This window comes from Xiphophorus couchianus, chromosome 10, assembly GCF_001444195.1.
Source record: "Xiphophorus couchianus chromosome 10, X_couchianus-1.0, whole genome shotgun sequence".
Lineage (NCBI taxonomy): Eukaryota > Metazoa > Chordata > Actinopteri > Cyprinodontiformes > Poeciliidae > Xiphophorus > Xiphophorus couchianus.
In genome coordinates, this window is record NC_040237.1 from 3,594,739 (window position 1) to 3,620,973 (window position 26,235).

The window sequence follows — 26,235 nt, forward strand, 5'->3', positions numbered from 1 at the left end:
ATAAAAACAGCACTTGATGTTTTTAAATATTCAGATGAAAAAAATTATTCTGACAATTGTACTATCCCAGATATGGTTCCGATGAGTTAAAGGCGTTAGTTTAGCTGAAATTTGAGGCTATATGTAAAATGTCCCTGTGGACGATCCGTAGCTTAGTGACAACACGGCAGTAGCCCTTTGGTCTGGGCTGCTAGCTTCGCTGATAAGTAGCACTGGAGCGCGTAGACGCAAATTGTCAAGCTGTGTAACACAGTTTACGTAAGTTGCTCTTAAGAAACACATTTCCCTAACCAGGAGATTTAAATTGAGATTTTTTATCCTATGTTTTATTTGCATTTGATGTACTGCAATTGGGGTGGTGGCTAACGGATAGCTAGCTAGCAAAAGCAGCATCGGCTGGGAGTATAAAATGGAAAACTTAAGATATAGTGTTTTCATAGATTGGTTGAATATATAACATTTTAACCCTAAGGCTAAATAATTAATATTGTAATGTGAAATTTAATTAAGGCTACGTTTGAGGTGTGCTTGCGAAATGCTAACTCGCTAGCTAGATAAACTCGCTGGCAGATAAACAGAAAAAATTTAATTTGGTAGTAGTCTGGCAACTTGACAATTATAGTACTAAGCACTACATCAATTTAAATCAATTGTAGATGAGCTATAATTATGGTGTGATTATTTTTGTTATTCCAGTTACTGCTGTGTGAAGTAGACTGAATTTAAAGGCATTTCCTATGGCAGGTAACAGTCAGAAATAATCTGAACGGATGTTGCTGTGCTTCAGCAACATGGAAAAGGAGGAATATAACCAAATCGCCAGCTACAGATGATTTGGGGAGCGATGTCGTCTTCTGGTGTCGGTCCAATGTCCATCCATCCATTTTCTGTACACCTTTCTCCTTAGAGGAGTCGGGAGGGGTGCTGGTGCCTATTTCCAGCGAACGTTTCGGGCGACAGGCGAGGTACACCTTGGACAGGTTGCCAGTCGGGCGCAGGGCAACACAGAAACAAACAACCATGCACACACACACACACTCACTCACTCCTAGGGAGAATTTAGAGAGACCAGTTAACTTGACAGTCATGTTTTTGGACTGTGGGAAGAAGCCGGAGTACCTGGAGAGAACCCACGCATGCACAGGGAGAACATGCAAACTGTCTGTCCAATGTGTTTTATCAAATCCAGAATCAGGACATTTTAGCGCTGTATGCATTTATTTTTCTACTAAGAGCATCAGATTTTATTCATCTGTATTAGTTATGTTAACCTGTGCAGGAAAAAAATGCTTACAATAGAATAATATAGTGGTGGTCTCACTTTCCTAGGTTTTGAAACTTGAACCTCTGTAGTGGAAGATGAGGCTGAAGGAAATTCAGAGGACTGCCCACCAGGCATGGAGTCCTGCCGGACACCATCCGATCTACCTGGCCTTAGGAACATCAGCACAACAGCTTGATGCTTCTTTCAACACCACAGCTGCCATAGAGATATTTGAGATGGATTTTGCTGACCCCTCTCTGGAGATGCAGCTCAAGGGTTCATTACCCACCACAAACAGGTACTCTATCATACATTTACACATTTCAACGTGCAAATCCTGCAGTCTCCATCAGTCAGTACATAGAACTCGTATTGTGTTTTGGGTTTTGATTTTGCTTACTGACGGATGATGCTGCATTTTTATTACAGGCCATAGCTGTTTACTATTGTTGTAAATGGTGTATGATTTCTGAATTATTATTTTATTTGAGAAATTGCAACCGTAGTGTATTGTAAAACTATTCACACCGTTGGAACATTTTTACACTTTTGTTACAAGCTTTGATGTATTTTGCTAGCATTTTATGTGCTAGACTGACATAATTTTCAAGTGGTATGAAATATTGGGTGTATTATGTTTTTGTTTTATTTACAAGCAAACTGAAATTGTAGTGTGCAATTGTTTTTAGGATTGTGTCAACCTTCTTTGCACATGTAGAGGCTGACCTTTTATTTTTTACAGGCTTTGGGGGTAATACAGTAATGCCTGTTTTGCTCCCATAGGTTGCACAGCATTGTATGGGTAAATTTCGGGACGGCGGAAGATGGAACTGGAGGGAGACTCGTTGGTGGAAGCGAAAATGGCACATTGACAGTATATAACCCAGAGGCTATCATAAGTTCTGGAGCAGAGGCAGTTGTTGGGGAGTCTGATAAACACACAGGACCTGTCCGTGCACTTGATTTCAACCCGTTCCAGGTAAATGCATTGCGATTATAGACGTCTATCCAAAGGCACATCTCTTATAATTCATAATTTTCTATCTGTGATCTTTTCTTTTGCAGAATAATCTTCTTGCCTCTGGAGCGAATGACTCTGAGATCTACATCTGGGATCTAAATAACTTCAGCAGCCCAATGACTCCAGGAGCAAAAACACAGGTAAGTACTGGATTTAGAAGAGTCACAGATTCTATGTACTATATAAACTTATTTACAATTGAAACCACAGTCACTTTCAAATTAAATTTCCTATTATTGTAGTTTGAAACCTGAAAAGAGTGGAGCCTCTTTTGTTTATAGTGTCTGCTTTGCTCTTATTTGTGAAACTTGCCCGCTTTTTTTCAAGAGTTGTCAAAGTGCGCTATAACACTCTGACGTTAATTATTTGATTTGTATTTGACAAGCAGCTGTTTTCTCTTGTTTCAGCCCGTTGAAGACATCAGTGTTGTGTCGTGGAACAGGCAGGTTCAGCACATCCTGGCTTCTGCTAACCCCAGTGGGAAAGCGGTTGTGTGGGACTTGAGGAAGAATGAGCCCATCATAAAGATCAGTGATCACAGCAACAGGGTTGGTTGTTTTTCTTTCTTTTTTCTATTATTAAAAATAGATAATAGAGATTTGCCTGTTGTCCATCAGGGCATTTAATATAGGCTCCCTTACTAATTTATTTTAAGCAATTTTTTTTGTCCATTCGTAATACATTTGCAATAATATAATGTCTGGTAAGTGTTTCTTCTAGTACATAGAAATCAGACTATACTGTTCCCTAACTTTCCCAAGTATATCCGTGTACTTTAAAATATAATCAAAAAGGCAATAGTATTTCACTTGAAAAAAGGCTTTGTGTTTTTATTTATTTAACTTTTTTATTTGCACAACTGAAATAAAGTAACTTATCAATTTTAATTTTATTCAGATCTGAAATTTTTGAAATAAAAGGTGCAGCCCAGTAAATAAAAATATAATTGAATAGACTTTGATGGTAAATGGGTGTTGTGATTTTTGCGTTCTACCTTATTATGTGACTGAAGATGCACTGTTCGGGAATGCTGTGGCACCCTGACGTGGCCACCCAGCTGGTGTTGGCCTCAGAAGATGACCGACAGCCAGTCATCCAGATGTGGGACCTTCGCTTTGCTACGTCACCCCTTAAAGTGCTGGAAAATCACAAACGGTACAATTTTATCGATTTATCTCTCATTAGCATAAATTCGATTGAATTTTTTATTAGATTGTTCTGAATTTTGTTCCACTTGTGTCTTCCAGAGGAATTCTGTCCATTTCATGGAGCCAGGCTGATTCGGAGCTCCTCCTGAGTAGCGCTAAAGACAATAGGATCCTCTGCTGGAATCCAAACACTGGAGAGGTATTTGAGATTTACCTGTATGTAGTTCTGAAATTAGCTCTCTTGGCTACATTGATCTTCAGTGGTGTCTTGTTTTTTATTTTAGGTAATTTATGAGCTTCCAACTACAAACCAGTGGTGCTTTGATGTCCAGTGGTGCCCCAGGAATCCGGCCCTTCTTTCAGCAGCGTCGTTTGATGGGAGAATAACAGTTTACTCTGTGATGGGAGGGAGCTTGAAGGCTCAGCAACAAAGCACAGCTGACATGGTAAATACTAGTTTAAAGTTTAAATGTTAAAAGTTTTGAACATTTAGTTGTCTGTCCACAAGATGGTGCTTTTGTAAAGGAAATCACACTGACTAATAACTAAATTTGAAAGAGGAAACAAATACTTCCTAGAGAACTGGTGTTTCCCCTGACAAACATCCATAGCAACAGTTTATTTTAAGTGAAGTACTAAAAAGAAAGAGTTGATGCAAATATTTAAACATATGAAAGTTTTTCTGTGTTTGTATTTATTTGGAAATTTAAAAAAAGATATTCTGTTCTACAAATAACTTGAATTAATTTAGCATGCAGTTGTTAGTTAAAGAAATCATGTTCTTTATAATTTACCAGATATCCTCTTCATTTGATACCATGGATCCCTTTGGTACGGGACAAGTGCTGCCTCCTCTACAAGTTCCTCAGCCCAGTGTGCAGGAAACCATCATTCCTCCTCTGAAGAAGCCACCTAAATGGGTGCGCAGGCCAGTGGGAGCTTCCTTTGGGGTAAGTGTGATATTAGAATATTTCATGCTGTGTTTGGTTGGCCTGGGTTTTATTTAAGAGTATCCAAACAAAGGGGTCTGAATACATATGTAAGGCTGGCTTTACAGATTCTTTTATTTCTTTTTTTTTATTATTATTATTTTAAGTTTGAAAACCAAACCATATATTTTTTACCTTCCTTTTCACCATTATGAACTACTGTGATCCCAGGAAAATACATTTAAATTTGTGGTCGCAAAAACTTGAAAAAAATGTGAAAATATTCAGGGCAGAAGAATTCGATTTGGATTTAGATACACACCATGTTTTTTCATAGTATTGAACTTGTTTTTCCTCTTTTTTTGTTGTTGTTTTTTTCAGTTTGGTGGAAAGCTGATAACCTTTGAGAATTCAAAGATTCCTCCGGTGCAAAGCCCCCAGCCTGTCCCCAGACAAGTGTTTGTGAGCCAGGTTACCACAGAGACAGAGTTCCTCCAGCGTTCCAGGGAACTTCAGGCGGCGCTGAAGTCGGGTTCCTTCAACAACTACTGCCAGGCCAAGATTCAGAACGCCACGTCGGATGCAGAACAAGACATATGGAAATTCCTTCTGGTATGAGTCTCCTCATGTTTAGACACAAGCTAAATCTCTCACTCAGTCTGGGGTTATGATGTGTCATATTCCTCGAATTACAGGTCAACTTTGAGGACGAGGCCCGTATTAAATTCCTTAAACTTTTGGGTTTCAGCAAAGATGAATTGGAGAGAAAGGTATTCTGCTTTTTTTTAAATGGTTTCTTACCTTTTCTTTGAGTCATACCACGTCGTAGCTGTAAAAACATTATCTTGATGTAGATTTCAAAATGTCTGGGGAAGAATTTTCAATCCAACGGCCATGGAGTTGATGCCAAAGATCTTGCAGAGAAGATGCAGCGTCTCACAACTGAGGTCAGATGTTCTCCACAGTTGTGTGTTTTGAAATCATAACTACTGGAAGAATTAAATCTCCTTTTTTCTGTCTCCAGAGATCAGATGAAGCTGCAGCTGATGCTAGAACCTCAGGGTCCATTTCACCAGCAGACTTCTTCAGTCATACTCCAAAGGAAAATTCCACCTTCCAAATCCCTGTATCATGTGGTAAAAACCATTCTTTAATGAATACAACAAGAATAACTTTCATCTCATTGCTGTTTGGTTTTACTGTAATCAAGGCAGTTTCTGTTGGTCACCTGATTCATAATGCCAATCATTTCTGCAGACACTGACGGTTTGATAAGCCAGGCGCTGCTGGTTGGCAACTTTGAGGGAGCCGTGGATTTGTGTCTCAATGATGGTCGCTATGCTGAGGCCATTTTGCTATCCATCAGCGGTGGAGAGGATCTTCTCAAGAAGACACAGCAGAAATACCTAAGCAAGCAAAAGAGCAGCATATCGATGGTAAGATTGTGATGCAGGTGTATCTCAGTAAACTGGAATATTATTGACAAGTTAAATAATTTCTCATCAGTTCAAGTCAAAAAGTTGAACTTACACATTATATGGATTCATTACATTCAGTGTGATATATATATTAAGAGGTTATTTTTGCTGATGATTGTGGGTTACCACAAAAAAAAAACCTTCAGTTTTTCAGAAAATTAGAATCTTACTGATGAAACAAAGGATTTTCAATAGAAATGTTATACTATAGTCTGGATAATAAGGTAATACATATTTTCTACTACACCTTTTCGTTCCTCTCAACTTTCCTTTAGTGTGAAATGGATACAGTACTCTGTGAACAGCCAATTTCTGTAGCAGTGACTATTTAAATATATATGCATGAAGTAGCCTGAATATATCTGTGTGTAATCAGTCTATATAACTTTATATAACATAATGTTTTGCTAAATCATTTTTATTTCCCACAAACTCCAGCTTATATCATCAGTGGTGACCCAGAACTGGAGGGACATCGTGCAGAACTGTGAGCTGGACAACTGGAAGGAAGCTCTTGCTGCTCTGCTGACTTATGCTCACCCTGAAGACTTTGCTTGTTTTTGCGGTAAGTTAGACATTTATTGGCGTGCAACTCAAATTCTGACATGTCTTGCTTCTGGGGGAATTGTAAAATTGCAGTTCAGTGTCTGACCTTCTCACTAACACCAGCCTATGCTTGCTCCATTTCCAGTCTTTCTTCTATTTTTAATATTTGGGAGTTTTGCCATTTGTCTCGCCAGATACCTTGGGAAACCGGCTAGAGCACGAGGGCACAGAGAAGTGCTGCCTGCAGGCCTGTTTGTGTTACATCTGCTCTGGGAACATTGAAAAGCTGGTGGAGTGTTGGGCCTTGCACAGAGACTGCTCTTCCCCTCTTGGGCTAGAGGTACAGTCACAGTATGGATGTGTGCATCGGTATAGAAGTGTAACGGGTACCGTAGCGACAGCACCGCTGTTGACAGATATACTCCTGGAGAACAGGAGAAAGACGAGGAAACGGCTTGTTCAGTTCAAGTGTCATGCAGCAATTTATTCAAGTTTTACATCCAAACATACTTGTTGTATTGAGTTTCTTTCTTTACAGTTTATATATTCAAAGTTCAACCTTTTTAATACATTTCAGTGTCCATAAGTGACAAAAATAAACATCTTTTAGCGACAAAACAAACATCTCTTTCCTAAACACATATCCACTCATTCTTCTTCTTAGCTTTCTAAGCTGTTTATCCCAAATGAAACACATTAGACAGTGGTTACATTAACCAGCTACTTTTTAACTTAAGACTGTACTGCATTGGACGTTCAATAAACTAAAGTCCTTCATAAAACCAAACGTCATTTTTAAAGTCACTTTTTTTTATCATCCTGAATCCTAATGGTAAAAAAACTATTTTAACACTGGTGGTGGGGACCTTACAAAAGCCAAAACAGAAAAATAGACATTGAGTTCTTCAGTTTCTAACGGTTTTTCCAGCATAAACTGAAGTGGGTGAAGCGCATGTATTAAACAGACTTGGCTAATGGCTAACGTTAGCATGTACACCGTGCGTAGTTACTTTCTTCAAACAAAACGACACAAAGTCAAGAATTGAATAACTAATATAGCTCATAACTATTCCAAATACGTTCACAGATGTTCCAAATATGTTCCAGCATGTCTAATTACTGGATTAAAAACCTATTTTCATATTTACCCACCTGGAGAACAGGAGAAAGACGAGGAAACGGCTTGTTCAGTTCAAGTGTCATGCAGCAATGAGGGAAAATACAAGCAGGACACTAAAACCGCCACCCGCCCCCTGCTGGCGTGGGGTAAATATTACAAAGCACATAAAAAAATAAAGGAAAACTCTTCTCCAAAATAAAGTACAGAACTTGTATTAACAATTTCAAGTCATAAACACAAATGTCACACTTTTGTGGTCGCCACACACTCCCCGACAAAAATAAATGGGTCCCACCATTTCTACTCAACTCTTCTTAACAGGTGACAGGAACAGGTAAGATGTATGGGTGTGATGGTAAGTGGTAAGGCATGTATGTAAAGGGGACATACGGAGTGGAATAAGGGCTGAAAGAGTATGTTGGTGTTGTATAGGGAATGAGTGGGTGTAGGGGTTGTATAGTGTGAGGTGCAGAGTGTAAGCTTGCATTTGCCATGTCAACTCTAGCTGTTGTTGTCAGCGTGGGTTGACCAAGTCTCTCATATGTAAGGATCTGTCGAGGTTGTCTGTCCCGGTTTGACCTTCTGACCTCTACTCGTCGGTCTGGCATTACATTGACCAGAGGCTGTGCAACTGGAATGGGCTCTGGAGTCTCAGCATAGCCATCTTGCTCCTCAGGTCTCGCATCATCAGACTGGCCTTCATCCTGTTCAAGTTCTCCAGTCCCTATTTGTCTTATAGGTACCGGGTCAACTGAAGGTAAGTAGTCGGCGTCAACTGTCATATCCTCCGGTACAGGTACTGGAATTTGGCGACTCACAGGAATGGCTGGTTGTTGTGGTGGGGCAACCGTGGGTATCTCCTGCGTCCTGTTAGCTGGTACCCTCAACCAGTAGCAAGGACCTTCAGAGTCGGACCCAGAGTCGGAGTCTGAATCTGCTCCTTGCGGTGGGTTCATACACTCTGGGATGGTAAGTCGGGCTTCGCGTTTACTTTTCTGGGTTCTTTTCTCAGGGTGAACCTGGCCTGTTGGTCCTTCAACTGGTAGGTCATTAACGAGCAAAAGCAAATTGCGATGGAGTGTTCTTGTCTTTTTCTGATCCCCAGACTCCGGATAGACTACGTACACTGGGTTATCAGCAAACTGTCCTTTCACAATGTAGATGGCCTTCTCCCAATATGACCTTAGTTTTCCTGGCCCACCACGCTCGCTGAGGTTCCTGACTAAGACTCGATCGCCAGGCTGTAGCACCACTCCTCTTGCCCTCTTGTCATAGAGGACTTTGCCTTTGGCACTGGCCCGCTTGCTGTTCTCACTGGCAATTCTATAGGCCTCAGACATCTGCTTTGCCCACTTCTTTGCGTACCCTTTCGGCGAGTCAGGTTCTGTGTCTTCAAGCAACCCGAACAGTATATCAATGGGCAGACGAGGGTGACGGCCGTAAAGGAGAAAGAAGGGTGAGAAACCCGTTGACTCATGTCGGGTACAATTGTACGCATGTACCACCCTCGGTATCTGATCCTTCCATCTCTCTTTGTCTTTGTCAGTCAACGTCCTCAACATTTGCAAGATCGTCCGATTGAACCGCTCCGCCGGATTTCCCTGGGGATGGTAGGGTGATGTTCTGGAATGACGGATACCTGACAGCTGTTGGAGGGTTTGGAATAATTCATTTTCAAATTCGCGGCCCTGATCATGGTGTAACTTGGACGGATATCCAAAACGAAGGACGAAGTCATTAAAGATACGCTCAGCGGCTGTCTTTGCACTCTTATTCTTGGTCGGGTAAGCTTGAGCGAACCTTGTAAAATGATCTACGACCACTAGGATATACTCATAGCCACCACGGCTGGTCTCCAGGTGCAAGTAATCAATACACACCAACTCTAGTGGTGAGCTCGATGTGATACTGCCCATCGGCGCGCGAACATGAGTAACTGGCTTCTTTGACTTGATGCATGGACATTTCTTAGTTATATGGTCCTCAATCTCTTTCGCCATGAAGGGCCAATAGAACCTTTCTCTGGCGAGGTTTAGGACCCTTTCTGTGCCAACATGAGCCATGTCATTGTGAAGCTTCTTCAAGACAAGGTCTCTGTACTTGGTAGGGAGTACCAACTGCTTTCTTCCATTGGCACGCCTGTACAGGAGACCATTTTCCCATACTAGCTTACTCCATTCATGGAACAGTCTTTTAGTAGCTCCACCGGCGGCTTTACGTATCTCATCAGTCAACGGTGTTCCGGTCTCCTTCAGCTTAATCACCTCACTGATGGCTTTATCCGCACGCTGTGCTTCCACAAGCTCATCATGACTTATGGCGTTCAAGTGATGAAAGGTAGGAGACAAATCAGCCTGGGAGGAGATATTCAGAGCCGCCACCCAAGCCACATCTTTGTGTTTGGCTACTTTACTCCCATCCCACACAGCACGGACCACATTGTCAGAGCAGTCTTTGGTGCAGGACTCACAGTACGCTGTAATGTCCAAAGGGAGACGTGATAGCGTGTCAGCGTCTATGTTGGACTTTCCAGGTCTGTACTTAATATCGAATCTGAAGTCAGAGAGTTCTCCAACCCACCGATGACCTACAGCATTCAGCTTTGCGGTGGTCATTACATACGTGAGTGGATTGTTGTCCGTGTATATTGTGAAGTGAGGTGCATAAAACAGGTAATCCCTGAATTTCTCACACACCGCCCACTTCAAGGCAAGGAACTCCAGCTTCCCACTATGCAGATGGTAGTTCCGCTCAGCTGCAGTTAAGGTCCTAGACCCGTACCCGATAACTCTCAACTTGCCATCCTGGTGTTGGTACAGGATTGCGCCCAGTCCCTGGTCTGAAGCATCTGTGTGCAAGATGAACGGTGCATTGAAATTGGGATACGCTAATACAGGGGGGCTAACAAGAAGAGAAACGAGCCGGTCAAGGGCTTGCTGGTGTTCAGCAGTCCACTCTACAGGTGTTCTAGAGGGTAGTTGTGGACCTTTGCTCTTACCACGCCCTACAGCTGTTTGCCCAGGCTTGGCTTGTAGTAGCTCATAGATGGGCTTTGCTATCCTTGAAAAGTCCTGGATGTAAGAGCGGTAATAGCCCAAAAACCCAATGAGTTTTCTCACATCTCCAACCGTCTGCGGCGTTCTGCTGGCTAATGATCGCACTGCATCCAGATCTTTGGGGTCAATCCTCACTCCCTGAGCTGACACAAGGCGTCCCACGTATCTCACCTCCCGTCGAAACAGCTCACACTTTTCAGGTCTTAGCTTCACCCCGTGTCTCTGAAGTGCCTGAAGTACTCTGCGGACCCCTTCTACGTGCTCGTCAAAGGTTTTCGCATAACATAGTACGTCGTCGAGGTACGGGAGACAGCAGTCATCTCTCAAGGGACCTAACATCTCCTCCATACTCCGCTGGAAGGCTGCGGGGGCGTTCGACAGGCCAAATGGGATACGAACCCATTCATACAGTCCCCAGGGTGTAATGAAAGCAGTGAGGTGTTGGGCGTCTTTGGCAACAAAACCTTGGTGGTAGGCTTTTCCTTGGTCAAGAATACTGAACCAGGAATAGCCACCAAGAGTGTCAGTCAGGTCTTGTATCCTAGGTAAAGGATGTCGGTCAGGGATTGTTTTCTGATTCAAGAGACGATAATCTATGCAGAGGCGGAGCGTACCGTCCTTTTTCCGGACGCAGACCACTGGTGCAGCATAAGAGGACTTGGACTTAACAATCCAGCCCTTCATCAGCAAGTCTTGCACATATTCCTTCACCTCTTTGAACAGTGGTTTGGGGACAGACGCATACGCTCTCTGCACTGGAATGTCATCCTTGAGGTTGATTGACATCTGCAAACTGGGAATACAGCCAATATCATGACTATCTCGGGCGAAAGCAGCTGATTCTTCCCACAGCATTTTCTTTACTTTGTCTTGTTCTTCTCCACTAAGGTGGCTGAGATCCACGGGGGGTTGCCACAAGCCAGAAGCAGTTTGAGCAGCTGATGTGGCTGCAACATTGGCTACAATTCTGGGTCTGGGCGGCTCTTGTGGGTTGGCCTCAATCACCCTAGCAACAGCTTGGATGCTCCCCAGAACAGTCTTTCTTGGTATAGTGACTGGATGCTTTGTGCCATTTCTTATTGGTATTGTGGTGTAGGGTCGCTTCGCTGATTGTATTTCAACCAAGCCCTCCCCTATCTCAAGTTCTTCGAGATGAGCATTGTTTTCTTCAGGTTCGAACAAGAGAAGAGGATCTGACAGATCTACAGTCGGCGGAATCTGGCACTTGACCCAGGCAACTTGTCCAGCTGGGACTGCAATGACATAATTGCCAGTTCTCCACAGTCTTGGATGCATAGGGGGTTTATCTGCCTGAAGGAAGTTCACCAGCATCTCCACCTGATCCATAGAGGCAGATATGGAGTCGGAGAGGAGTGTGGTGAGAGCTGGAAGGAGTTCTGCTGGTCTACTCTGAACCACCTCCTCTAGCACATTGAATCCAAGGATTGGCCGTTCAAGCGTGATACCGCTGATGAGGAAAGGCACCATTATGGGTTGGCTAAGGACAGAATTTCCAGCAAAACTGACTGTGATGAGGACCCAGCCGTCAAAAGGAAGGGCTTCTCCGTTCACAGCTTGTATCTCCAGCTCTTCGGCATCAAAGATTTCACTGAGGGGTCTCACTGGTGCATCCGGTAAGTACTTCTTCTTCCAGCTCCGATCGATCATGCTCACCTGAGCTCCGCTGTCTAACAGCGCATTGACTGTCAATCCATTCAAGTCACATCGTGCAAGGGCTTTAGCACCTATGAACTTGGCTAGGCGCCTGCTTGTTTGGGTAGGTAGGGAAAGAGGAGATTTGGGGTCACTTTCATTGTTTACTTTAGGTCTTTTATCCAGTAAACTCTCCTTGGCACCCTTCTCTGACATTAACACATTGCACTTAACACTGAGGGACTGGATATGAGATCCGGTCACTGGTTGTCCCGCTGCAGCGACCGGCTCCAGTTTTCCTGACGCTTCGGCTTCTTCAGGCAGCCTACGGCTCTATGGCCGTCTTCACCGCAGTAAAAACAGTGAGTGCAGCGTGGAAGGTTCTGTGCCAGGCAGTTAGTACAGCTATTTGACTTGGGTCTCTTTTGTTCCACATGAGTTTTGCAATGGTGGCAGGGCTCAAAGCTGTGAGTATGCTGTGGTTTTTGCAGTAGCTCAACTTTAGCCATTAACTCTGTTACTTTCTCAGTTAACTGCTGGAGTACATTGGCATTCTGCTGTTTATCTGGGGCATCCTTCTTTGCTCCACTGCCTTGTGCAGCTGCAACTCCAACCTCCACTAATTCAGTGCTATGCACGTTTACTTGTTTTTGTTTCACAGCTGGCCCCAGACGTCTTTGTCGCTCATTTTCTGTGCTTGTTATTTTCATCATTTGCTTCAAGATTGCCTCATCAGACACACTGCTATCAGAGAGCAATGTTTTAAGTTCTCTGCGTATGTCGTTATGTTTTTGACTGAGACCTTGATATATGGTGCGAAGGAAAATATCCTGAACTGTGCTAGCATTGTATTTCACTCCTGCGTCGCCGTGTTTTGAAGCAAACAGGATCTTTTGTTTCAAACCTATGACACGGTACAAGAACTGTTGGGGGGTTTCGTTGTCATTCTGTATTGTACACATTAACTCTTGGAAGAGTTCTGTATTGCTTCGCCCGCCTAAGTGGGATTGCAGGAAGCCCTTCAGCTCTTCTATAGTCAGATCGTCTTTGTGCATTAACATGTCTTTAAAGTGCCCTGGTTTGATGATTCTGAGAACACCTCTCAGTATTTCAGTCTCACTGAACCGGTCTTTCACTCCATCATCAATTTGTCTGCATATATTATTGTAACTTAGATCCGAGCTCTGATCGCAGATCTGGCCACCTTGAACCTTGAACTCACGTCGCAGCATTGAGAAGTCTCCAAGGGGCACAACTCGGTCGTGTCTGTCATATATTTCTTGTCCCGGTGTATGTTCGGTTGCATATTTGGGATCTGGTGGTAGTGTAGGGTGCAATGGTGTAGGGTGTTCTGGCGTGACTCGGACAGTGGGTGGTGATGTGGGGTTGTTGATATATTGCAGTAAACTGGTGAACATTTTCTGTAACTCTACTGTCTCTGGGTTCTGTGTAGCTGTGATAGAGTGTGCAAGTGGTGAAATGGTAGTTGGTAGGGCGGTAGCCGGGCTAACCTCAACTGTGTGTATTTTATTAGTGTTAGGAACCCTGTCCGCCACATCTTCAATATCCACATTCGACTGATCTGTTACCATGTTTTCACTCTGCTCTGCAGTTTTCATTACATTGTGCCTATTAACATGTGCTACAGGTTCAGACCGAACATTCCGACTTAAGATGAGATTGCTCACAGTGTCATTAAGCTCCAACAACACTGCCATACCTGAATCCTCAGATTGAATGAGAGTGTCACTGTTCATGAAGCCCAGGATGTGCTCAAAGCAGTTTTCTTCCTCGCCAACCTGAAGCGTGCATGCATCTTTTCCCGGCACAGGACCAACACTCCGAGCCAGTTGGAAAAGTTCATCGGCCGTCAGAGTGAGCAGACTCTTCTTGATGTCCCACACCAAGCCTTTTCTCTCACTGTCCGCCATGACTGCTTTTCCGTCTCCCTCGCCGTTGATCACTTCTCCGAGCTCCAGCTCTTTCACCTGTGGCTTCAGGTCCGGTTGCAGCTACGTAGCACTGCCACTGTTTCACAAGTACACGTTGTGGTGAATGCACAGTGTCATGGATATAAGGTCCAATCTTCCTCCAGGTCCATAGGCTGAAAGGTCCTTAGCTGCCGGAATGCTTCACACAGCTGGTCCTAATTGTGCTTGTCGCCTGTGCATCTGACGCCGTTCCCCGTACGGGCCACCAAAAATCTGTAACGGGTACCGTAGCGACAGCACCGCTGTTGACAGATATACTCCTGGAGAACAGGAGAAAGACGAGGAAACGGCTTGTTCAGTTCAAGTGTCATGCAGCAATTTATTCAAGTTTTACATCCAAACATACTTGTTGTATTGAGTTTCTTTCTTTACAGTTTATATATTCAAAGTTCAACCTTTTTAATACATTTCAGTGTCCATAAGTGACAAAAATAAACATCTTTTAGCGACAAAACAAACATCTCTTTCCTAAACACATATCCACTCATTCTTCTTCTTAGCTTTCTAAGCTGTTTATCCCAAATGAAACACATTAGACAGTGGTTACATTAACCAGCTACTTTTTAACTTAAGACTGTACTGCATTGGACGTTCAATAAACTAAAGTCCTTCATAAAACCAAACGTCATTTTTAAAGTCACTTTTTTTTATCATCCTGAATCCTAATGGTAAAAAAACTATTTTAACACTGGTGGTGGGGACCTTACAAAAGCCAAAACAGAAAAATAGACATTGAGTTCTTCAGTTTCTAACGGTTTTTCCAGCATAAACTGAAGTGGGTGAAGCGCATGTATTAAACAGACTTGGCTAATGGCTAACGTTAGCATGTACACCGTGCGTAGTTACTTTCTTCAAACAAAACGACACAAAGTCAAGAATTGAATAACTAATATAGCTCATAACTATTCCAAATACGTTCACAGATGTTCCAAATATGTTCCAGCATGTCTAATTACTGGATTAAAAACCTATTTTCATATTTACCCACCTGGAGAACAGGAGAAAGACGAGGAAACGGCTTGTTCAGTTCAAGTGTCATGCAGCAATGAGGGAAAATACAAGCAGGACACTAAAACCGCCACCCGCCCCCTGCTGGCGTGGGGTAAATATTACAAAGCACATAAAAAAATAAAGGAAAACTCTTCTCCAAAATAAAGTACAGAACTTGTATTAACAATTTCAAGTCATAAACACAAATGTCACACTTTTGTGGTCGCCACAGAAGCAACTTTAAAATTTTTCTAGATCTTTTAAGAAATTACCAAAATGTAAAAAATATATTTTATTATTCATTATGTTCAATTTCCTCATAAGAACTAGTTTTCTAGTTGATGGTTTTTGGAGTTAATCTGTGATAGTACAGATTCACACTCATAAAAAGTACGTAAAAAGTTTTTTTTAAAGTTATTTAATCTGGTGTGATGGCAAACAAAACTTTGAACTTCTGTTCTTATGAATTTGTACAAACTAAATGTTGGTTTCACAGATCAAAAAGTGAGTTGTGTTTTGTTTTAATACAGAGTAATCCAGCTCAGAAGTGTTTTAGTATTTGAAATAGACCTAATCTATGTTGGTCCAGTTTGGAACGAAAATTCATTTTCTGACTATTTGTTAGAAATCTGAGTCTTTAAAAGAAAGGAGTAGGAAGCCTGTGTTAAACTATGCATGGATTTATGTTTTTTTTTTTTTTTTTGTAGGATCTGGTTGAAAAAGTAATGATGCTACGGAAGTCGATTGAGCGCCTCCGCAACAGTGAGGTGGCAGTGCAGAGCCCTGTGCTGGCTGAGAAGCTGACCTGCTACGCTGGCATCCTGGCTGCAGAGGGCAGTTTATCCACTGCCATGACATACCTGCCTGACAACTCAGACCAAGTAAAAAAAAACTTATTTTAAAGCCTCTTGTTTGACATTTTGTAATTTTTCGCAACTACAAACTTCAGTGTATTTGAGTGTGAATTAACCAAATATTGGTTTTTGTACAACTTTTTCCTCATCAGCCTGGCATCAGGATGTTGAGAGACCGGCTGTACCATGCTCAGGGAGAGGCTGCTGCCCAACAGCAACCTCCAAACTCCTTCAACAGGGTCGGCGTGCCAACAGCTAACCCCACTCCTGCAGCTCAGCCTCCTGCACCAAAAGCACCAATCATGGTAGAGATGGCTTAGCCATAAATTCAGTCATAATACCTCAAAGCATTTTGTTTAAATTGCTAAGCAACCTCTTTTTTTTTTTTTCTTTTAACCTTAGAGTCAGTTCCAGCCATCTGCTCCACCACAGGTTCCTTCACAACAGCAGCCTCCAATGCCATCAATATTTACTCCTCAAGTTCCTCTACCCAACCCAGGCCCAGGTCTGCCATCATCCACTCATGCACATCCGCCCAGTTCCACCTGCCCAGTTGTAAGGCCTTCCTATCCGCAACATCCTGCTACAGCTCCAGGTTTGACAGCTTGAAAATTAGCTTAAAGAATCTGTCTTGCAAAATTTATGATATCTTCCTTTGAATTTTTTCATATTTCTTCACATAATAACCACAAACGTCAGTGTATTTGAGTGGAATGTCCTGTGATAAGCATGCAAAAATTAGCATATAATTGAGAAATGAGAAGGGTAAATAGTTTTAAAAAAAATCTAAAACGTTTGGCATTTAGTGCCTTTTGATCGGATTCTCTGAAATTAAATCCAGTGAAATCAGTTGCCTGCAGAAGCCATGCAGTTAGCATCATGACATGGACAAAGTTGTGGAGAATTTTAAATCAAGGTTAGATTATAAAGCAATATACCCCATTGCCCAAACATTTCCCAAATCGCAGCTACAATGCTACCAGCACATGTTTGCACACTTAAATATCCCTATTAAAGGTCATAGAGGCCACACCGTATGAATGTGGAAAAAATTGTTTTTGTCTGAGAAGACAAAAATTGACCTTTGTGGTTTACAGACAAAACTTTTGTGAAGTGAAACTAACACACCACCCCCACTGTGCGAAAGGGTGGCAGCGTCTAGCTGTGAGGGAGCGTTTCATCAGCACAAATAAGGGCGCACAACAGAGTCGATGGGAAGATGGATTGATCTGAAAGTGTAAAAGACTCCCACCTGAATGCTTGCATACACACTCACATACCTGCTTGCACATTCGCTCTCTCATACACATGCTCATAAACATAAAATAAAAATTCATTTATCAGCAGCATAACAGTCACCTTGTTCTTTCAGCAAGGTCAGACAGATTTAGCAGGTCATTCAAACTTGCTAATATTTGGGCAAAGAGCTGATGAGGGTGGTGTTTTGTCAATTTACTTTCTGAAAACTCTGATGTTCGTCAAAGCTTTTGCTTTTTAAATCTTCAGGACCACACTTCTTTTGAGACACATGCTACTTGTAAACTCATTAAAAGATAATTAATTTACTCCTAAATCACTGCTCAGAGACGGATACATTAAATTCTTAGCTTGGGTTTTATTCATTGTTTGATTCACTGTGCTGCATCTGCTCTTTAGCAGACATTATGAGAATAGAGCTAAATATATGATTTAGTTAATACCATGCACTTATTGTTTTTTTTTTATTATTTTATATAAATTTATAAACTTGGGACTGATAGATTAATGCATAAACCTGGAACATTATGAAGTTAAAGTTTACCTGTTCCTTCTGGTGATCTTAGTATTTTGGGGGGTTTTATTAAATGTGAAACACATGTCAACATTCTCTTTGACTTAAAAGGCAAGTTCCTACCAGAGCATATTAAAAAAAATAAAGTTTATTCATATGTTACAATGATCATTTTCTAGACTTTGTATTTTAAGTAAATGTTTCCTCTTTCTGTCCATTTCCAGCTTTCTCTTCTCATCAGCCATTCCAGCCTCAGCCCGTTTCCAGTGGTGGTCCCTTCTCTCCCACTGGCCCGCCAATGCCAGCTGCAAACCTAGCAGGGCCTCCACTGCCACCTTCATCCTCCACCGCTGGAGGCTTGCCCCCCACTCCAAGCCCTGGGGTGCCTCCTATGGGATTTGTACTGTCTACCTCTTTACCTTCAGGCATGACGCCGCCCAGCTCGCAACCAGGAGCACCAGGTCCAGTTTTCCCAGGCAGCTTCCACAGCCAAGGCCCAGCACCCCCCATGGCATCTAGTTCCTTCCCTCCTATCGGAGCTGGATATCCCCAAGGAGGCCCTGGAGCTCCTGCAGCAAAGCCCTTCCCAGCCCCTGTAGTTGCTCCCCCTCCTACAGGTACACATGGGATCAATTATGTTCCAGTCAGAAGTGAAATTCCTTTAATCTGGTTACACTTTTTTACCCAATAAGGGCATTATCTACAGGGTGATACTGATGAGAAAACACTTGTCACACCGTTTTTAATTTGCAGGAAATTTTCCCTGGCTGAATTTCGAGTGTGATCATCAAGGTGACGCATCGAGTGCCTGATATAGAAAATAGAACAGCGCGAACAGAAAAGCAGAAACATGTAGACTAAGATGCATATGCATAGCTGAAACAAGTTTCCTTTTTGCTGTTGAATTGCTTCTGCTTGTCTGTTGCTTGTATCACCCTAAATTTCAAAGATTTAGATGATTGAAATGAGTTTTTATATTTTAAAATAATATAATTAAAGTTTATTTTTCATTAAGTTAGAAGTAATCAATGATCCTAATTTTGTGGTCGATTTCTAGCTTTTATACACCTCTGACTTAGCCTATTTCTATTTATTTTCAAAAGTATAGTATTTAATAACAATATTCAGAACATTGTTCTAAGGAATAGTAATTGGCTTTTTAAGTCACCATTAGCACCTTGTCTTAGTGATTAGCATGGTTAGCATTGCTAACAAAGCACTCTTAGAGAACTTAGATGTTTACCTTAACTGTCTCCAAATCCAGCATATTCTGTGACAGAACTGAAAGTTCAAAAAGATAAAACACAGGAGCTGTGCTATACTCCCTCAAGCTTTCTTGTTATTTCATGAACGTCCTGATTGTACAAACATCTCTTGATGTGTCATAGAATACAGTTTCCTTTTAAATATCTTCTAACACCCCTTGGCTTTCTCTGACTGATATTGAAAGTAGGTAACTTTGACTCTTCTGTCTGTAACAGTGCTGTTGTTACTGATCATGGTTAGATATTATGCAATCGCCTGTCAGAAAAACAATTGGACTTTATTTGGTTTCTGCCAATCACCAAATTCAAAACTTGCTTAATATGGTTTATTATTAAATAAAAGTGTAGGTGTTATATGTCACCACATTTTTTTCTAGCTTTTTATTAACCTAAACTGAATGTATTGCTTGTAGTTTCACTTATTTATGAGAACTTCATAGCTTCCCATATATTTTGCCTTACTTAGCTGTTTGAATTTGCTCAATACAGTGGTTGAAAAAAATGTTTTAACTTGCAGTGTGTTGCTATGCAGACTAACATTGGCTCAAAGCTCACACAAGAAATCGAAAAAGTCAGATTCAGACTTTATCAGGCAATCACTTTCAAGTCCAAAAGCCAAAAAAAAAGCCAAATAACTGGGATGGAGGAGAGCTAGAGAACATATCTGCCATGCTAAAATTCAGGAGTTGATATGCCAGCTACAGTACCTTGAAAATGTATTCATACCCCTTGACATTTTCCTCATTTAGTCACATTACATCTACAAGCTTCCAGAGGTGGGAGTTATAAGTCAGCATGGTGCTGTGGGGATTTGTTGCTTTGGCAGGAACAGGGAGGCTTGATGGGGAGTTGAGTGGATCTCAATACAGATCAGTCCTGGAAGAAAACCACACACCAATGTACACTGCACTTTTTGTAATTACTTGGGAAAAACTTTTGGAAACCATGAATCACTTTCTTCCTGTGCACAATTATGTGCGTGATTTGTGTTGGTCTGTCACATAAAACCTAATAATGCACGTTAACTTGACAATTTTGGAAAAATTCAAGGAATGTAATAGTTTTGCAAAACACTGCATGAGTTTTGCACCTCAGCAGCAGACAGATCTGTGGCCAAGCAGTGAGCTTCACACACAAGTCAACACAAGTCTTGTCTGACTGGTTTCGTCTGCGGTGTTCTCACAACACTGTTTGTACATGTTATCAATTGCATGTAAGAAAGCAGCTTTCTACTTCCATTCTTGGTCATCTGCTTCTATCTGTTGGCTTTTTTTTTTTACATGTAAAAACTAACCTTATAATATTTTTTATGTAGGACCACATGATGGCTGGAATGATCCACCAGCAGTACGTACTGGACCCAGGAAGAAGAAGGTATTTATTCATTCATTGCTTAATGATGGAAAAAAAGAAGTCAACCATTTAAGGTTAATGTTTATAGCAGGGATGCATATCAGCATCAACATTGGCCAATGGTAGTCACTTCTTAACATATGAGTATGTTAGAAAACACTACTGTGGCTCCTGAGGCCAAATCTTATTAAATAAATGACATAAAATGTCAGTTTGGTTTTTCTGTGGTAATATTTACTGTGAATCTAAAGTGAGTAAAAACTCCTGTTGAGATATCATGTTTCAATACGACAAAATAAAAAACACGATAAACGGTTTCAAAGCTTTTCTGATGTTTCACTAAAAAAAACATGCAAATTTGTTACTTTTCAGTTTTCTTTTGTTTTCTTGTCATCATATCGTGTTTTGAGATATTTTTTGTCCATCCTGTCCTGTAAAAATTCTTCTACTCCGTCAGATGTCTGGACACCTCTTGTTCATGTTCCACCTCAGGAAACTGCTGAGATCTTGATTTTGACACTTTAATTCATTCAAAGTGATACTGAAAAAATGAAATCCCTATTCATCTTCAGTTTCTCAGTGGATTCCTGAAAGTTTTGTGTCAGAACTGATTGTAACAGTTCACATTCATCCTACTGAACAGAAACCTACAGTTCCATCTGAAGTTAAGGCTTCATGTTAGGAAAACAGAAGTGCAGCAACTCAGAAGATCATAAGATCTTTTATCTTCTACCTGCTTCTTTGTGAACAAATTGTGTTCAATTGGCATGACTATTTCTTTTTTTTTTAGTTTTTTACTTTTGATAGTCTGTTCAAAATAAATAAATAAATACTCTGAGGAAAAACAGCCCCACTACCAGTTTTACATTTCACTTTTTGCAGCTGAGGAAAATAAATTAAAAGGCATATTTCTAGGTATCAAATTTAAACATTGACCTCGTGCCTTGCTCAACAACCATGCTGAACCTTTCTCTGTGTACAGCTCCCTGATAACTACACTCCACCAGCCCCCATCACTGCTCCTGTGATGGGTTTCCCAGTGGAGGCCCCACAGCCACACAACCACACCCAAGTCCCACCTGGAGCCCCTCAGGAGCCAAACGTACAGGTTTGTTTCCAACGAAGGGGCGGTTACTGGAATCCTCAGCAGTAATGCGCTCGTCAGGAATGGCATCAGCTTTTTTTTTTTTTTTCATTTGTGCGTGTTTGTTGCTCAGCTCCTCCAGCAGCTGCCAGCAGAGAGAGTGGAGCAGAAAGAAATCCCATCGGAGCACATGGTCCTCAAAACCACCTTTGACAGTTTGGTGCAGCGCTGCCAGCTCGCTGCAGGAGATCCTGTAAGTCAACATGTTTTCGTTCTACTGTTGGTTTTGTTGTCATTTCACAGCCTGTTTCCTCTGCAGAGGACAGTATGTGGTTAGATAAAATATATAAATCTTTTTCAGCAAACAAAAAGGAAGCTTGATGATGCTGGAAAGCGTTTGGGACACTTGTATGACAAGCTGAGAGAGCAGTCGGTAAGGATTGTTTTGTGTTCAAGCAGAATAATTCATATCTCGAGTCAAACAGGAGCAGGGAGGGTTTGTTTTGGTAGCAGATGCTCTGCGGCAGACGGCTCATGGTCGACATGCAGGCTGCGTGGTGATCAATATGTTCTCAGAGACGTGATGTCAACTAACTGAAGCTGATTAGAGTGTCTCCATGACGACAGTGCTAAACAAAAATGCCAGAGGTTTTTTGTCTACAGCATGTTTTTTTCAACTGATACTCTAACTTATAGATCAGAACCCAAAACCTTTTTTTCTGGTAGCAAAAAAGTAATATATCTGTCTATCTTTTTTTATTAAAAGCCTGACGGTACTATAAAATTTATTTAGAAATGTAACAATTTTTACCCCTCTTCAGCATGAAAATAAATTGGGGGGAAAATACATTTTCATAAACAGTTCAAGGAAGTCTCAGAGTTTATACTCTTAAAAAAAAAACATAAACGGTAAAACAAATTGATTGTAATGAATTTATTGGCTTAAACCCAGAAATATATGACATCCATTCCAGTAGACCCCTAAGTTTAGGGGTTAAACTTAAGCTTAAGTACCCTGCTTATTTGAGAAAAACATACAAGAATTGAATAATCTGGAAAACATAACTATGGCATAACAATTTACCAAATGCTACTTCTTTGTTTTTTTTAGCTCTCTCACAACATTCTGGGTGGACTCCATGAAATCAGCCGCTGCGTGGCGAGCCAAAACTACCAGCGGGGCCTGGAGATCCACACTCAGGTGGTCAGCAGCAGCAACTTCAGCGAGATCTCAGCCTTCATGCCCATCCTCAAAGTGCTCATGACCATCGCCAACAAGCTGGGCGTCTAACACCCCGAAGACAACACCGACCACTCTTCAGTGTTACCATGTTGTTGTATACATATTTATTTCCTTAAAGAGCTGATGATGTGTCAACGATGCGAATAATGACTGATAGCGTTACGGAACCCGCTCCCTCCCAGAGGACGCCGCGGCTGTTTGAGCCAGTGAGGTGGAGTTTGTGTAGATGTCTGTTGCTGTGCTAATTTTTACAAAAAGATGAATGTATTCAGAAAGTGGCTGAGTATATGAATTGAAAATAGTGATGTAATACATAAAACCGGTTGATGCAAAGCAGGTGTATTTCCATAAAACGCGTTACATCGTACTGCAGTGTGTATTTTTCCTTTATGGCGCTTGTGGATTTTGGGGGTGGGAGGAAAAGTGTAATTAAGTGCATGCAGGGCTTCAGCTGCAAAAACAACACATCCAGGGCTCACACTTTCATAAATCATGAGAATAAAATCTGGGTCGTCATTACAATCCACTCCGTCTGTGTACTCTGTGTGAGGGAGGCACAGACTGACACAACTGTGTGAACCATTTTGTAAAAACAAACGGCATCAAAAGCATTTGAACAAGAACTTCTGATTGTTCAGAGGATTTATTTCTTGTAATGACAGTGTGGGGAGTCTTTGGGCCAAAGCACTGAAGAAGAATGTTCCGTCAAATGTTTTATTTTCTGTTAGATTGAACCTTGATAGCTTGTGTGAATGATTTTTTCCCCCCCTTTTACCTCCATATTTGCATTAATGTGCATGCTTTCCTCTATTTATCCTAAGATGAATTCAAACAGTAGGTTTTAGAACAAAACTTTAAATAATTTCTGTTGAACCATCAAGAAATTAGCCACTCTCTCTGTTTAAGGTCCTGTTACTCCACCTTTCATGCAGACAGCAATGTTTCATTTTGTAACATCTGTTTTAAAAATGGCCTTGGTTGTAATGATCAAGTATTAACAAATTGACAGATTAGAGATGATGTTCATAGTTTTGTAGCTACTTATAATAAAAAAACAACAACCTGGGTTTGTTTTGTGGCAGCAGAGAGCAGGAAAGTGCCTCACTGTGCCTGTTTTGGTTGCACAGATATTTATACAATCCATGTTGCTTACTTTACTCATTTCGGTATCTTTTTGAAATAAAGTTCCACTTGCAATATTTGAAGTCTTCAAACATAAAATGGCTCTTTGATTCACTGAGTGCAAGAGCCCCTTTTAGCCACAGGATGGATTTAATCTTTTTTTTTCTTTGGATCCGTGAGATCAGACTGTTTTTTTCAATTGATTAAGATCCATTAAACTCCCCAAATGCAATTTGGGGAAAATAATTTCCCCAGCTGCATTTACCTTTTTGAGGATAATAAAAATCAGATAATGGTGAGGGATGTATTTGTATGCATAAATGGGGATAGTCTAGCAAAGCATTGTCTTGTTTAATTTAGAAAGGGGCATATGTTTATAGATTTGAGTAATATCAAGTAAAAGTCTTTAAGCAATAATTCAGAATTTTGACATTTTCAGTGAAGCATTCAGACGTCTTACCAGCATTGCTCAAGAAAATACTCTTGGCATCTTTATTTAATTTAACTCCAGATTCAGGTGCCAATACTAAACTCTTGTACTATGTTAGTGGAGTGAAAAGCAAAATTTCTATAACAGTTGTGTTATTTTATTTTTTTCCAGTGACTTTTCTATCAGACAGTTAGTCCGACCAAATACACATCATTTCTCAGCATATATTTTGCATGGGAACCTGTGTAAATAAGCATCAAAAGCAAATGTGATGCTGATTTAAAGGCTCATTAAATCACATTTGAATAAGTCATCATTTTTTGGACTGGAATTGTTTTAAGACAATGGAGGTCCACTTTATTTTGGCCTTGTTTGGACGCTACCTTTAGCATAGGAGCTAATAACCTGGATTCTCAGTAAGTAGCCAAAAGAGTTATATATTGCAGGTAAGATATTAACTTTGCATAACCTCGTAACAGCTAGAATCACTCTTGAAAAATGATGGACCAACTTTTTATTAGGACCAGCTGTAACAAAACAAGCACCAGTCTTTCTGTATCTGTTTAGTACATTTTAAAGAATCTTTAAATGTAAAATGTTTGCGTTGGGAAAACTCTCTAGGTTGAACTAGACATTTTTGGAAACTTTTCAGCACATTGCGATTACAGTCATGATTTCGTGTAAGCACATCACATCACGTCTTAAGTAAACTTGTGGACAGGTATGGACAGGTAACCTCTGTATGCTTTCAATGGAGGTCTGTCACAGCAACCGCTCATTTCAGTTCCTACCCTGAGTCAGGGCACATGAATGCACCAGACTAATTCAGGAACCTTCCCCGGCCTCATGTTAAGTGTTAGAGTCATTAATCACTCGGCCCGTGGGCCACTAATGTTCCTAATAAATTTAAAGTCTTTCCAGCTGTTTCTCACGCTCTGCTTCGATTGGTCCAGGGGAATCAGAAGTGGAAACCTGACTGCTGATTGGCCGCTTTCAGTCGCATGCCGCGAGCTGCGTGATGTGATTATGAACACGTGACGGGGTTTTTTTGGGGGTGAGGGTTGAACTTTAGTGAACTTTGTCGCCTCTCTAGAGGCTCATGGAGAGCTGATGAAACATCTCCACACATCACACCACGATGCGTTCCGGATCGTGCCAATCAGGCATCAGGGTTGACTCGGTTTATCATGTGGGAGAAATGTGCTGACGGGACTGAATATATCGCTGCAGTCCTGGTCGGTTTGTGGAGTCATGGTCCTGCGAAATCACTCAGCTGGGACCACAGTGGACATAGAAAGATATTTTATATATTTGCATAATACAATTAAGTAAAAAAATAAAATAAAAATCCATCTTTATTTTTAAAGAGTACCGAGTAACTGATCAAATCATTTAATATTTAAAAATCCCATCATCAGATGGATCAGAATAAAAAAAACAAAACACAAATGTTGGTTTTTTTAAGAACCAAAATGACAACAATTCATATGAGAAACAAAAAATAACAAAATCAAGCAAAATTGATTTATTTATTAATCAGTTTGTTTCGATATAAAACTTGTGAACCTTTAACAAAATCTGTAGTTGTGTGTCTTTGTCTGGTGAATGTTTGGTTAGAACATGTTTGTTTTGCATTCAGTGAAGTCAACTCAGAGAATCCAGAAATTTTACTCAAGTAAGAGTAGCGATACTTCATGAAAAATAACCAAAGTAAACAGTACAGCATAGTAAAATTACTACTAAAAGTACATTTTAGAAAAGTTCCTCAAGTAAAGTAATTGAGTAAATGTAACTTGTTACTTCTCAGCTTTGCTCATAGTCAATTCCACATCATGCTTACTGCTGCTGAGTTATATAAAGATGTTTAACGTGGCGCTAACTCATACTGTAAAACATACACCTCCTCTTTTTTTGGTA

General features: G+C 41.0%; 1 protein-coding gene across 1 annotated transcript; it reads left to right on the forward strand.

Moving 5' to 3' along the window:
• Positions 1-127: 127 nt before the first annotated feature.
• sec31b (SEC31 homolog B, COPII coat complex component) lies at positions 128-23,967 on the forward strand. The gene is made up of 25 exons (XM_028029409.1): positions 128-258; positions 1,330-1,562; positions 2,048-2,243; positions 2,330-2,425; positions 2,693-2,833; positions 3,298-3,440; positions 3,533-3,632; positions 3,718-3,879; positions 4,231-4,383; positions 4,744-4,974; positions 5,058-5,132; positions 5,217-5,309; positions 5,387-5,498; positions 5,620-5,798; positions 6,279-6,405; positions 6,581-6,726; positions 15,904-16,077; positions 16,203-16,355; positions 16,453-16,645; positions 18,046-18,438; positions 20,402-20,460; positions 21,422-21,547; positions 21,657-21,776; positions 21,885-21,956; positions 22,635-23,967. The coding sequence occupies exons 2-25, from the start codon at positions 1,360-1,362 to the stop codon at positions 22,812-22,814; spliced, it is 3,627 nt and encodes a 1,208-aa protein (XP_027885210.1). The 5' UTR covers positions 128-258; positions 1,330-1,359; the 3' UTR covers positions 22,815-23,967.
• Positions 23,968-26,235: the final 2,268 nt, after the last annotated feature.